We start from the raw sequence: 14,021 nt of genomic DNA, 5'->3' as shown, positions 1-14,021 counted from the left end.
CACTCACCTGGTACAGTGCAGCTCCTGTTCAGTGGCTCTGGTGTGATCCCACAAGCCTACATGCAAGTCCTCGTATGATAGGGACCATTGTCCTCTGACACCACAGTGTCAGTGAGAGCTTTATAACAAAGCTCTCCCTTGCCTACACTGAAAGGAAGCTCTCCCTTGCCTATCCCTGAAGCTACCTCTGCAGCAGCTGAAGGCAAGAGCCAAATCTCTGAAAGTGCAAAGTGTCAGGTATGAGTCTGCTCTCAGCTCTTCCTGCTGATTAGGTGTTTCCCCAGGTGATGGGTTTTCATATTAATAATTGTAAAGAACTCTCTGCATTAGTGTCATATGTTTTAGGAGCTAAACTTTTCGTTCTGAGTAAGGGCACAGACAACAAAGAACATTATCCCTACAGGACCTGATGCTGATGCTGCCTCATGTTGAAGCTCCTCGTGGGAGCTTGGTCTCAAAACCCATGCAATAGCAAAAGGGCTCTGAAGTGCCTGCGTCATTGCTATCACTTGTATAAAACCTTAGCTCTCCATTATTCCACATGAGTTTTAAACCTATCTGGCACAATCGGTGGTGTATGTACACCAGCAAAACTTTTGCTCTAGTTGATTTACCTTGTTTGCGTAAAGATATTATACCTTTTGCAATCACATCTCTTTACTGACAGATTTTATTTTTTCTACAGTAAATAACTCATTCTCAGCTGCACACACACAATTCCAGGCTCCTCTTAGGCATACTCTATTTTCTGGATTTTTTATTTTTTTTTCTTATGTTCTGGTTGTGATCTTTAGGACCGTTGAATGCTTTCAATGACAAAATGATATTTTATTTTATTTTTTTTTTAAACAGGTAATTTATTTGCAACAGTAGTGTGAGATACAGTAGAGTACAAGTGGGAACCAGAAAATCATATATTATTTCACAGTGTATTTTTCAGTAGATTATTCCAAATGTAACATAAGGAAATTTTAAGTCCTATAACATTAGTTCTGATACCATGGTGACTAACATTACCACAATAAGCAGTCTTGTGGAAAAATCCTTGTGCTTAGTTTGCTCTACCTCATTTGTCTTAAATTACAGAGACTGCATCAGTATGATTTAGATCATGTAAGTAACCGTGTAACAAGTAATTCACTCTGAATTTGCATCACATCTGTTTAGTAAGTCCTTGAGAAACTCAGATACACACAGGTCGATTTGAGACAAATTTTGTATGGTGTTCTCTTCTCTCACCTTAGACAAAAAGGTTCACAACATAAATTTTTACATATTTTATTTAGATTATAAATACTGGATGGTGTATAATATCCTGCATGTGTTACACAGACTGAAGATAAAATGTTGCAGGGCACAACAGCAACTGCTCTGTTGCCAAGCACTAGAAAGGTGGAAATCCTATTTGAAGGCTGTTTAGCTTTTTGTGCAGGTACCATGGCTAATTAATAATCAGGAATAAAACTCATTTTGAAAAAATCATGTGTAAATATATGTGACAAGCCTAAACACTGCATATGAGACGTCTTGCTCCTGCTTCCACTGAATGAAAAAAAAAAAAAAAAGGTACAATTTACATATACTTTAACAGGAGAAAGCTTATGATAACTCAAAATGCTGAAGGAATCTTGTTTTATTATTATTATTTCTTCTTTCATGAGAATGTTTAGAATTTGGCTGATAAATGCCTTGGAAACGGTGCAACCTGAAAGATATTTGTGTGACTCTGTGTAATCACCTTTAACTTTCATCCTTTTTTTTTTCTGATGCCCAGTGATTAAATATTATGAATATATAACAATATTTAAAGAACTTTGCCATCATGAAGGAGTAAGACTCATCCATATTTTTTTAGGAACCCAAACTAATGGTGAAATGGCCATCAAACTTACTGTGATATTTATCAACCAACATAAACCAATAAATACTTTATTTCCAATCCATGAAAAGATCATGCCAGTCTATTATTTAACAAAATTTTACTATTTTATGATGATGATACCACTGTGCAATAACTTAGAAAAGCACATATCCCTGCATTTTAAAGCTAAGTCGTAAGGGATGCTGAAGTGTGACATTCCCTTACATAAATGGTGATCATCACATAAAATGGTGATCTCTTGTTGTGGGGTAAAGCCAGTTTTGGTGGCACATACACCTAAACATTTACTTTAGGGTGGGTCATAAACCTCAAGTCAAATGCATCTCCTTCCAGAAATAACTATCTTGACTAAAAGCTCTTATTTTGGAAAAACTACAGCGAAGTCCATGACAGAAGCCATCAAACCCCTAAATAGCTCAGGATCATTTCCATTGTAGTTAACGACAAACCTAACCACGAGTCTCATTCCATGGGAGCAGGAGCAGGCCTACCATATTTTGCTTGTCCAATGAATGGCAACATCCTTTATGGTCTAATGGTCTCTTTACTTCAGCTTCCTTTTTTCCCCTGATCATTTCAGGAGTCTTGGCATCTTATGTCCAATACTCCTGTTGAGCGAAGTGCTCTCCCAGGACTGGCTCTGAGTGGTATCCACACTTCGTTAAAAAAAGGTGTGTTCCAAGGAAAAAAAATCCTCCCAATTGAATTGGCTAGCTCCATGCTCTTGTTATGCTAACCTCAGCAGTCGAATCAGGCTGGGTGGAGAAAAGTATCATGCCATTTGTGTACAGAACCCTCAAGCATAAAACAAATCACAGTTTCTTATTTAAATAATACAGTACCATGCAAAATTCACTTCATAAATGAGTTTCTAAGGAGTGTTTTTAAATATGAAAATGTAAAAAATTTCCTAACAATCCACCAATGCTATGTGTATTACTCTCTTCACTTTATCTGCTTAATCCATGCAAAAGGTTTAATCAAAGTGTCCCTTTAACAAACACAGCATTTGAACAAAACAAAACAAAATGAAACAAAATGAAATAAACCAAAACAAACCAATAAAGTCAGAACAAATGCCTACACACACGTACAAAAAAGCACACAAGTTTTAATCTTTCTGATTGAATCTATTTAGCATGACGTTTACCTATCTGAGGAGAGGCATACAGGAGTCCAAACACCTGCCCTTCCCCAGGAGACTCAGTCCTTGCTGTGGCTTAGCTCCTTACCAGTGCTACTCAGCTTCTGCTTGGCTCTTATCTGTGATCTGACATTGTATCTTCAAAGCAATTCCCTAACTATACTCAAGCCCTTGAAGTGTGATGCTGTTACTGTGTCAGAGGCACAAATATCAGCTGTTTTACCAGACTCCACACAGGTACATGATAGAGAATGAGAGGACTCATGAGCACAAAGCAGAGCTGTTCCAGGGTCACCCAAGGAAGCCCTGACCTGCACACGTGAGCTACGTGCTGTGTCCCAGGGGAGCAGAGGAAGGTCTGTAGCCCAACTACAGTGCATGGAGAATCACAAATCTCATGCTCAATGCAGGGAGCTTGTGCCACTCTCTACCATATTTTTTAAGGCAAGAAAAGTGTGAAACTAGGAGAACAGTACAGCAGGATATGCTGGGGCTACACAGTGCTGGTGAGCTGGGATAGTAGAATTGCCCTTGGATCAAAGTACACAGACTTGAGTTTAGCAGTGGTTTATTATCTCACTAGAATCATCTCATTCCCTGTAATAAAAATTGCATGTAGAGTATGTCAAAGAGCCAGAGTCTATTACAGCCCATTGTCAGGACTAATGTATTTTTTTTTCCCTCTTATTGCTAAGTAGGCAGGAGTAGCTTTTCAATTTCAAAATAAAACTATACAATTACAGTAATAATGTAATGCTCCTGACCGCTTGGCTGCTGCGTATTGTAAAACTCAAAACCACTGATCAGTAGCAAAAGCTGTAAGTCAGTACAATCTTTACAAAATGTCCTGTTGGGGTGATTATATCTATCAAAATACTTCTATGAGGGAAAGACTGATTACTGAAAATATTTCATGACCCTTTCCCCCTAAAAAAAACAAACCCTGCAAGTGCTTGCATCTTTTCCTAACAACAAATAAAGAAGCTGGTGAAGGTGCTGGAGGTTTAATTAAGACTGCAAGAGCAGTGGAACAAGCAAGGATCTTGTTCAACTAGTTAGGCATCAGCTACAACAGAAAAACAAAAGCAGTCATATTTTTATCGTCTGTTATAAAAAAATATTTCCCAATCAGTGTTTCAATACAGTTAAAAGTTAAAAACCCTCTACATTACTAATAAATTAAAAACCCCAGATCTCCAACCATCTTGTAAGAAAGTAGGTAAGTAATTTAAACCTTTAGTTTACATAAATTAGCACGGAAATCTGTATTTGAACAAGTGCACTGAAAACAGATATGCCTTCTTTTCTTCTGATATCTCTTATTTGAGTTATTAAGTAACAGGAAAGCCTTTATATTCTTTGCATGACCTTGAGAGTCTGCTGCCACTAAATGGTCAATAGTCAAACCCCAGGAGAATGTTTCACCAGACAGACAATGACATGGGCGAGCATGAAGTACAGTCAAATGCTTTGCAGCCTTATTATGGTAGACTTCAACATTCAATTTCAGCACATTTACTCCTGGGAAGAGATGAAGGTAATATATTTATACAGGAAATCATATGAGTGAAATTTGATGGGTTGATAGAATTTTTTTCAAAACCTATTAAAATACCATTTTTTTCAGAGGTAGTTTGCGAGGCAATAGCGATCTATGTGAGTGGAAACAATATTCCTTTGCTTGACTTTGGATAGAACTCTTAAGTACTATTGATGCTCTCCCTGAACCTTGCAGAGAAAGCTTAATGGATAAGACATTCTAATGAGAGCTGACAACAGCCAATTAAGTGTCAGAAGAACAATCTGATAAGTAGGTCTTCGTGTCTATAGGCGTTTCCTGATATGTCTTAACTGTCAATCTGAATGTTGAACATCTCTATCTTCATCTCATTATTGACTGATTTATTAAAGGAGAATGCCTTCAACTCCTTTTTTTTTTTTTTTTTTTTTTTTTTTTTGGACTTTGGGGTTGTTCCAGATGTTCCAGAAAGAAGGGAATGAAAACAGTAGGGACAACTCTTAATTTGCAATAATGCATGGGGAATTGTAATTGTAGTGAAGGCTTAATATTCCAACCAAGCAGATGTATGGTTTGGTGATGCCACTACCATGCAGCTGCCCACACCATATCTTTTAAAAAATGGTAGATGCTCAATTTAGAGGAGATCTGTTTCTTTAATAGGTGGAAGGATATCTGTGGACATGCTAGCAGGCTGTTCTCTGCTTTCAGTGCTCCTTGCTAGTCATACAGAAGACAGCACCTCGCTGGACGGATCTCTTCCCTTCTTGTCGTCAGCCCGGTCGATATCAATCACGTGAACTATGCCAGGCTTCAGGATCAGGTCATCGGTCTCTACGTGGCTCCTGCTATCATCCACCTCTGTGTATTTCCCTTTGGATGGCTGGGTAGCCTTACTGAAGACATCTTTAAAACGGCGTTTGAGTTCAACATCTGGGCAATAGACATACTCATAAAGAGCACCAGCAAGGACTGCTCCGATTATTGGTCCCACCCAGTAAACCTATGAAGAGAGGTGGGACAAACATAGGCATTAAGCTCTACAGCAAAGAAAGAAGCCAGGATCTCAGAGGAAATCATGTCACTACAGACTTCACTCATTAAACTTTATGTGACGTGCTCTAGCCCAATCATTTAAAACAGCTGTTTTCCAGAAGTGTAAGGTCATATCATTCACTGGATTTCATGACCTGTAAAAAGAGTTTTCTTTTTTTCTTCTTCTATCTGCCCACATACCAGATTATGAGGCAGAGAAGTGCTAGGTTCTAGTTAAGAACACTAAGTTTAGCAGGTGGAGCTCAACAATGAGGTGACTTCTCTAAAGTAATGTATGAAATAGGTCAAGAGTCAGTCTCTTAGGCAGTTAACAGCATTAGTTCCATGTAGCCTTTTTTCCTTCTCTGCCTCCTTCTCTCAGTCTCTCTTCTCTCACAGGTATTTTGTCCACTTCAGCAATACTCTCTAGTATTTCTGCTTTTCTTTTAAACTAGCAAGAGTAAGGTGATTGAGAACCAAGCCCATATCCTCAGAGAGAAATGTTTTTGTCAACTTTTATTGATCCACCTCTTTCCAAGAAGCTTTCTCTAAATTTTCATTGGTTATTTTCCACCTGTAGATAACATATCTGTGCTGTTTGCCAGGTGACACACAAAATAAATATCAATGTAGAAAACATCTTCTTTCTACATTTTCACCAAAGATGATGATCAACTTATAAGGAAACAAAACCTATCCTAATGCATATATGCAAGCAGTTCTGTTACAATATTTCAGAGTCACATTTCCAAGAGTCCAAATTTGACATCTTATCCTGCAGAACCCAACAGGCAGCCATCTATCTGATCATCTAATTTGTATAACCGAATGCAAATGACACACACAACTTTGTGGGGTAGCTATTTCAGTACAACAGGGAGCAGTTCTGTAACATTAGTAGGTGCAGAGGCCCACTGACTTCTCTTAATGACATGCTAATGTCACCGCTCTGAAGGAGGAGAAAAAAGCTATCTTTCCAAATGACCAGGACAACAGATAAGCTTCTCCTACAAGTTTCTACATAGTACATTTGTTTATTATTTACAGCGTTAGTCGTAAATTACAGGCTCCCTCAGAGTATGAATAATTAATCTTATGAAAAACTGTGGCAGTTTTTTCATATGAACAAGCCATTCACTGATAACTGGGTAGATCTGCCTCAATAGGATAACTCTTGGGAGCAAAGTTACACATGGTATTATGTTTGCAGAACTGGAGCCTCAGGGCCTGAAGACCATGCTATCTCTGTTGTTAGTTGCAGTGGGAGCAGTGTGGGCTCCATACTTTAAAAATCAAGAAAATCCTTATATACACTGTAATATGCAACTCTTACAGTTAGTACTGAAAGCGTCCCTGGAAGTGCTTTCCCTATCTTTAATTAGGGGAGGCTGAGCTGCAATCCATCTCTCCCTATAAAACATTAACTGTTTTTTGATAAGTTTAGTAGTGGGACGCTATAAAAAATTACTGTGTCACTCACAATCTGTTTATCAAGTTGTTTCCTGCACAAGTACTTCCAGTTAAGGGGACGCTTTCTAATAAAAGCAGATAACATCTGGTCTAGTTTGTAAAGACCAGGCTGCAACCCCTTCGTCTCTCAGTGTGAGTATGTGCAAAGGCAGGTTCTCCCCCTGGAAACAGATCACAGAGGGTCCCTGCTCTCAATGTGTATCTCTGCCCCGACTTTGCTGTATAGCCAGGTGAGACGTGAAGCCAACAGAATTACTTCCATAACTTCTCATCAACACGACTGGGGGGGGTTGCAATCTGCCTTGGAGGATTTTTTTTCTTTCTAACAGTTCGATTCTTTCTGTCTTGCTGGATTGCTTTTTATTGGTTTGAACTTTTTGTATGATTTCCTTTCTACCAAAGCTACTACCTCCACAAAATGCCCCCTGAATAGCAAGATGCTATTCTAGTGTGCTGTGTACCACATTACAATGCCAGGAGAAGAGAATGATTATACCAAAGCATGTGGCAGGTCAGCACCTGTCTTCTTCAGCGATGGCCTCTATGCGATGTGCAAGGATAGACAGCTAAAGGCAAATAATGTATGAAAAAATCCTGATAGCTATTTGTTGCTAGGGTGAAGGAAGCATGAAAGAAGAGTTACCCATTGGTTTTCCCATTTCCCCATGATGACAGCAGGCCCAAATGATCGAGCAGGGTTCATACTGGCACCGGTGTAATTGATCTAAAGTAGAGAAAAAATGTTACCTGTTATTAGAGTCTTAAAGATAGTCATTTAATTTCTTTTAGTCCTTGCACTATGGGACACCCTGGATTTGCAAGACATCTAATCCTGACAGTACATATTGTCATTCTCCAGAGTCTCATCACAAAATTAACAAAGCCATCATGCGAACAGGCAGGAAATCTCTGATGCAGCAGCCCAAGAGGACCCTCCTGCTACTTTCAAAATTTTTTTTGGCATGGACCTATAAAGACTACAGCAGCTATATAGCTATAGCAGCTATAAAGTCTACAGAAGTTTCCATTTACTTCTGAAGTAGACATAATGGGACAAAGACTCTATTTTTTTTTTTTTGAGAGAAGCCATTAACTTACAGCAAATAAATGTCCAATTGCAACAGAAAATCCAATTGCTAAAGCTACCGAACCAGTGACATCGTTTCGTTTTGAATCACAGCTGGCAAAAATAGTAAAAACCAGCTGGAATGTAATTATCAACTCCACCAGGAGTCCATGGCCAGCGGAAAGATCTCCATGTACCTGGAAAAAGAGAAAGAAACACCAGAGATGAAGCAAAAGTGATTTTGTAAATCAGAAAGCAACCACATACATTGATTATATTTCAGTAAACTGTATTTTCAGTGATTTCCTAAATACTACACAGTGAAATTAACTTTTAGAGGTACAAAGTCCCACCCTTCTTTTCCCCCTTCTGCCATTTTTTTTTTTTTTAATTGAGAGCCATGGAAAATTACAGCTGGACTGACAACAGACAGCTTGCCAGTAACATCGAACAAGAACTTCAAAGTTAGACTGCAGAAGTGTAGTTTATTTTTACACAGGGATTTGCAAATGCTGCACTTCCCCTTCACCATTTTTTTTCTTGGGAGCGCTGTAATTTACTATTCAATTATAAATTCATTAATTAGCCCTGACTTAATTAATTTAAATTTCAATTAAAAATTAAGCAGTGTGCGGCTCAAGTGCATTTTTAATAAGTCCTGCAACAGGGCTAACTGATGGCATTTCTTATTAGTTTAGAACAAAGCTGAAATCTAAGCCACAATCTATTTCAAAAGTATGTCATTTTAAATTGATGTTTTTTCAATCCCCATCATAATGGCATAGAATTAATTTCCCCTCCCCAGTCCATATGAAAATGGCATTTCATGCATATATTATTTAAATTTTGTATGTAAATTAACATTACCTGCTGTCATCAGATTTGGGGAAGTTATAGAAAAGAGAACTTCTATAAAAAGAATAGCTATAGATATTGCGCTGCATAAAGCCATCCCGGGGAGAGCTTTAAACCCTGTCTAGATGTTATAAATAAACCAACCAGCTCCTAAAATCTCTACTTGAGCTCTCTTTATTCTGTGTGACACTGATTATATTTTCTTAGGCTCTAAGTTAGTCTACTCCAGGAGCTGGAGCAGCAGTGATTACCATAGTGACTCCCAGGCCTCCCACTACACTTGGTGGTGTGATGAGATAAAGGATGCCTGCCCCCACGATGGCTCCCAGGCACTGGGCGAGAATGTAGAAGACTGACTTGGCGAGGCTGATTTTCCTTGTGCAGACCATTGCCACGGTCACAGCGGGGTTGATGTGGCCACCGCTGATGTGCCCAAAGCACTGCACCATGGTTGCGATGCTGAGTCCAAAGCAGAGAGAGATAAGAACCATGTCTACAGGCAGGGGCTTCTCCGATCCACCCCAGTTGATTGTGGAACCAAGGCTGAGGAGGACAAAAATTAACATGGCCAAAAATTCTGCTGAAACAGCTTTCCAGAAGGGCTGAGTCCAGACGCCTTTAAATGCTACCATGATGCTCTCACACTTGCACAGACGTCCACACTTACTGAAAAGGAAAACAAGTCTTCATCAGAAGTCAAGCAATAAGCCCTATGTTCTCCTGTTAGAGGGTTGCTATCTGGCAGGCTTTGGAGGGAAGATTTCAAGGCTGAGTATCCTTGGACTGGGATAACCATGGATGCCTGCACTGGCAAAGCAGACTGCCCTTAAAATACAGCCAGTGTTCGAGTATCTGCAGGTGTAATACACAGGTTAATTAGTCATTCCCTGTGATAAGTCTGTCCCTATAGCTTATTAGTTCATGAAAAGAACCTCCTTATATTTTTTGAAATAAATGAGAATGAAAACAAGTGTAATCTTCTACACTAGCTGACTTCTGCCTGCCTAAGAGTCTGCAAAACCCTACCACTTCCAGTAGCCAGTTAAGCATCATGCTCATTAGATCAGTGGGCATTCTCTTTTTCTAAGCAAATCTGTAGTTTCCACAAAGTAGGTACAATAGTTCAGTAAAGAGCAGTGTCTTAGCCAAACCCTGTTTTTTACTACAGTGTAGTGTTGGGAGGTTGCTTAGGGAGCTATAAGAGAAAGTCTATTTGTCTGAACACTCATACAAACCAATACTTCAATTTATATTTATGCAAAAAGCTCTTTCTTCTCTGTGGACATAGGGTAAAATTTGAATTCAGCCAGGAGAATAGATGAAATCCTAAATTCTGATTTTTAAATCAATCATGCAGTCAATTAAGTCCTTATAAGGGGCCAAGGGCGCAGAGTTAAGTAGTGGAATAGAAACATGTTTTCTGTACATTTGATGTGTGCTACTGTGTGTGGTAAAGAAAAGAAAGAAATGTCTTGATTTTCCCATCTGGAAATGCTATGTGTTAGTCTGCGCAGCCTTCCTGATGAGTTACAGTTTTGCTAGATGCTCAGATACCTATGAAAGTGGGTCACCAAAGAAAAGTTATTTGTGGTATTAATAAATTAGGAGAATAAGCCAAAAGGGAAGCATTTTAATGAGTTTCTAAGGAATGCTAACAAGATTCTTCTTTTAAAAACAAAAGCAAAAAACCCAACCCCTCCAAAACCAAAAACAAAACAGAAAACAAAAGAAAGAATATTCAGCTGTTACATCTGGGAACAGAATTTCAAGTGGAAGATGGATGAATTTATGCTCAGTTATCTAAGGTAACTGAGCTACAATGCATATTTAATACCACTTACATCAGAAAGAAGCATAAAATGCATGCCTAGCTTTTTCAAGTTATTGCAAGAGGAATGGCCCATGAATTTCTTAACAGTTGCTGAGAGTTAGGGAAAGGCAATTTAATCCTGTGACTGGAGCAAATAATTTGTTTCCTTGTCTCATTTCTTATGCTAATTTACTGTGTATTTTGGGTAGGTCATTTGTACTCTATCTCAGTTCTCTAGACTCTCAGATGAGAACAAGAATTACATTATTTCCTGAAAATGGCTGTAAAGTGCTTGTGAAGCAATCTGACAGACTCTGAATTTTGAGTGGGACTTGTAAGAGTGGGACTTGTAACTCATATTAACAACCAGTTAATGACCAGCTACCTAGATCAGGCTTTTTGTTCAAAATGGCTCCAAATTCACCACCTCCCCCAGTGCTAAAGCACACAGCTTTTTGGGGATTCTTGTCTTTGAACACTATGCCCAGACTCTCACTGCAACCTAAAGACTGTCAATAGCTTACCTTCGACAACCTTGCTACTCCCTCACTAACTTAATTTAGTGGCCTCAGGAGTACACAGGAGCTGTATCTACACTGAAAAGATGTTGGTGTCCCAGGAAATGTCCCAGATGAACATTTCACATAGGGGTGAGGCACATCCTGCTGTCCATGGAAAAGAAACGTGGATGCACAGACAAGGAAAGTGGCACTCATCTACCCTCTCACACCCATCTCAGTTGGGATGCAACATGGGTTTCCTTGAGCTTTAGCTTGCACCTGCTTTTGCAAAGCAAAGCACAAGCCCTGGTATTTTATCCCAGACTTTTGAAAAATTTCCTACCACTGAAGAGAGTTAGGGGAATGTAGGTTTCTGGAGAATGTGAGATAAGGATATAGTGACTCCTGACTTCATTGTCCAAGAATACCCGACCTGTCTCTTTCTGTATGCAGAGAATAGCAAGATGTGCAAATCAGCAACATCCCCTCATCTTGTAGAAAAGAGAGATTGCATTGGGTATTAAAACCATGTATTTAGCTTCATTCCGGTTGGGGGGAGTCCCAGGAGTCAGTGGTGCATGCACGTGTGTAACAGAGGGAGGATCCAGTAGATCACAACTTCTGCTGGCCTGCTGACGGGCCTGTCCAGGCTACCACTTAAGGAGGGCAGATGTTAGACATCTAGTACTGCTAGACCCTATGAGAACATGTGAGAACATGTGCAATCAATTTGGTCATTATTTACAGCCCTGAAAATGCAAAAATGCTGGATGCAAGTCAAAAGCATAACTCAAGTACAAATCTTGTTCATCAACATAAAGAAAGTTTCTATTTTTCTTCAGTAACACACTGCATGGAAAATATGAAAATGGTAGAACTATACTGCCAGACACACTTTGATAGTTAATGATCTAAACACCTATTTTCAATGCAGAAATGTTTTTCTGAAGCAGTCTGTTTTTCCCTGATTTCAACACCCAGCAAAACACCCAGCTGTCACAGCAATTTTTTTTCTTTCAAGCTGCACACCTGTTAATAAAAGCTTAATACTGTGTTTTAGCCCTGAGCCCAGGTTTTCACTTAAATCCAAAAGCAACTTGGAAATCAACACCGCCTCCAACGTCCACTATTCTTTCTGCATGCAGTTAATTTAAAGCCTTGAGATGAGATGGTGATGGCTGCCAGGTCTAAAACTGAAACGTGACTTTCCAGCCACTAAGATTTACCATCGAAGTTGCAGAACAGTTTTTGGAGGAGTTGTTGTTCATGGTTGCCTTACACAAATAAAAAATGGAAAAGCAGAATGACGCTTTCATGTTCTGGTCACACATTAAATTCCTATGGATACACTTGAAATCCTCTAGTCTAGACCACACAGTTACACGGTAGACTGGGTCTGATAGGGTGCAGGGTGGGTTTCACAGCTCATGTTGCCATCAAGGCCAAAAGAGTGTGGGCTATGGACAGGACGCACTGGTGTCCAGGACATCATCGGTGTGATTACAGCTCGAAGCCATAGCAGTGTAAGCAGTAACGCTGTCTTTTATCCAAATGTCAAATGGCATTTACCAAATTCTTCCTCCCCTCACTACTATGCTTGCGGGGAGCAGGGCCAGCAGCTGGGGGGACTTGCAGCGACCCTGCCTGGGGTGCAAGCTCTGTGTGAGCGGTGGCTTTTGGGGTGGCATCCGAGGCTTTTTGGGGGGCACCAACGGGCCCGTCCCGACATGTGCCGGCCGTGTCGCGCCGGGACTCCGGGCACCCGCTTGTGGGGAGGGGGCGGCAGGGGATGGGGGCAGCAGGGGATGGGGGCAAGCGCACGAATAAAAGCAGCGAATAAAAGTTTTAGGGCGCGGAACAGCGCCGGCTTGCAGCCCTCCGGCACCTCCAGTCTCAAACCCCAAGGGCGACTGAAAGATACCACCTTCGGGGAAGGGGCCGGCTCCCTGCAAGCCCCCCGTGATGCAACCCCCCCCTCCTCCCTCCTTCCCCCCCACCTTGGCACTGCAGGACGGGGGTGGGGGGTGCGCGAAGAATCCCCACCGGGGCTCCCCATTTCCCCCTCGAAACTTTCCCCAGCGCCCCTGTTGAGCTTGATTTCCTCCCCCCCTCCTCCAACCCTGCCCCCCCTCCATTTTTCCCCCTCCGCACCCCGCGGAGGGCCGCGCACTCACCCGCGGCGCTCAGCGGCCGCCCGGTCGCTCATGCCTCCGCGCGGAGCTGCGGCACCGGCCGGGGGGGGCGCGGGTCTCGGGGCGGGGGCCGGGGCCGGGACCTGGACCGGGGCCGGAGCCGGGGGGAGGACCTGGGGGGGGACCGGGAGGGGACCGGGGGGGGGGGGGCGCGGCTCCCAATCTCTGCCCTCCCTACCTGCTGCTGCTCCCCGACGGCTCGGGGGGGGCTCGAGGCGCTGCCGCCGGAGAGGGGGCGCTTGCGGTCGTGGGAATAGGATTAATTAATTAGCGCGGGGTGGGGCGGGGGGGGGGCTGCGCAGTTTGGAAGATCGGTCGGAGCCGGAGATTTTGCGGTTTCTTCTCCCGCTGCGCGCTGGATTCACGGGAATCGAGTGCAAGGCACCCTGAGGTGGGGAGATCTGAGTGCCCGAAACACCCCCGTACCTCACCGGGACCATGCTGGCTCCCAGACGGGTTAGTTTTTAAGTTTTGCCTGGTGTGGAAAGCCAACGGGGGCCACTGAAAAGAGCTCTTGACACTAGTCCGTGATGCTGGTGAGGCAATTC

The 14,021-nt window shown here is 41.7% G+C and overlaps 1 protein-coding gene across 2 annotated transcripts; it reads right to left on the bottom strand.

Moving 5' to 3' along the window:
• Nucleotides 1–1,262: 1,262 nt before the first annotated feature.
• On the bottom strand, nt 1,263–13,786 carry AQP4 (aquaporin 4). 2 transcript variants are annotated; one of them, XM_068671829.1, is made up of 5 exons: nt 13,652–13,786; nt 9,223–9,637; nt 8,149–8,313; nt 7,694–7,774; nt 1,263–5,548 (listed from the first exon to the last, which is right to left on the bottom strand). In XM_068671829.1, exons 2-5 carry the CDS (start codon nt 9,601–9,603, stop codon nt 5,270–5,272), a joined length of 906 nt encoding a protein of 301 aa, XP_068527930.1. In that variant the 5' UTR covers nt 9,604–9,637; nt 13,652–13,786; the 3' UTR covers nt 1,263–5,269. The 2 variants fall into 2 exon arrangements, with proteins under 2 accessions (XP_068527930.1, XP_068527929.1); XM_068671828.1 differs by lacking the exon at nt 13,652–13,786 and adding an exon at nt 13,456–13,611.
• Nucleotides 13,787–14,021: the final 235 nt, after the last annotated feature.

Source organism: Anas acuta, chromosome 2, assembly GCF_963932015.1.
Source record: "Anas acuta chromosome 2, bAnaAcu1.1, whole genome shotgun sequence".
Classification (NCBI taxonomy): domain Eukaryota; kingdom Metazoa; phylum Chordata; class Aves; order Anseriformes; family Anatidae; genus Anas; species Anas acuta.
This window is presented reverse-complemented; position numbering and strand designations above follow the sequence as displayed.

Excerpts from the sequence above, each read along its gene's own strand:
- AQP4 (XM_068671828.1), bottom strand. The coding sequence starts at position 13,487 with ATGAGCGACCGGGCGGCCGCTGAGCGCCGCGG. Across the intron at positions 7,775-8,148 it reads CAATTGGACATTTATTTGCT|ATCAATTACACCGGTGCCAG; the intron begins GTAAGTTAATGG and ends TCTCTACTTTAG. Across the intron at positions 5,549-7,693 it reads GGAAATGGGAAAACCAATGG|GTTTACTGGGTGGGACCAAT; the intron begins GTAACTCTTCTT and ends CTCTCTTCATAG.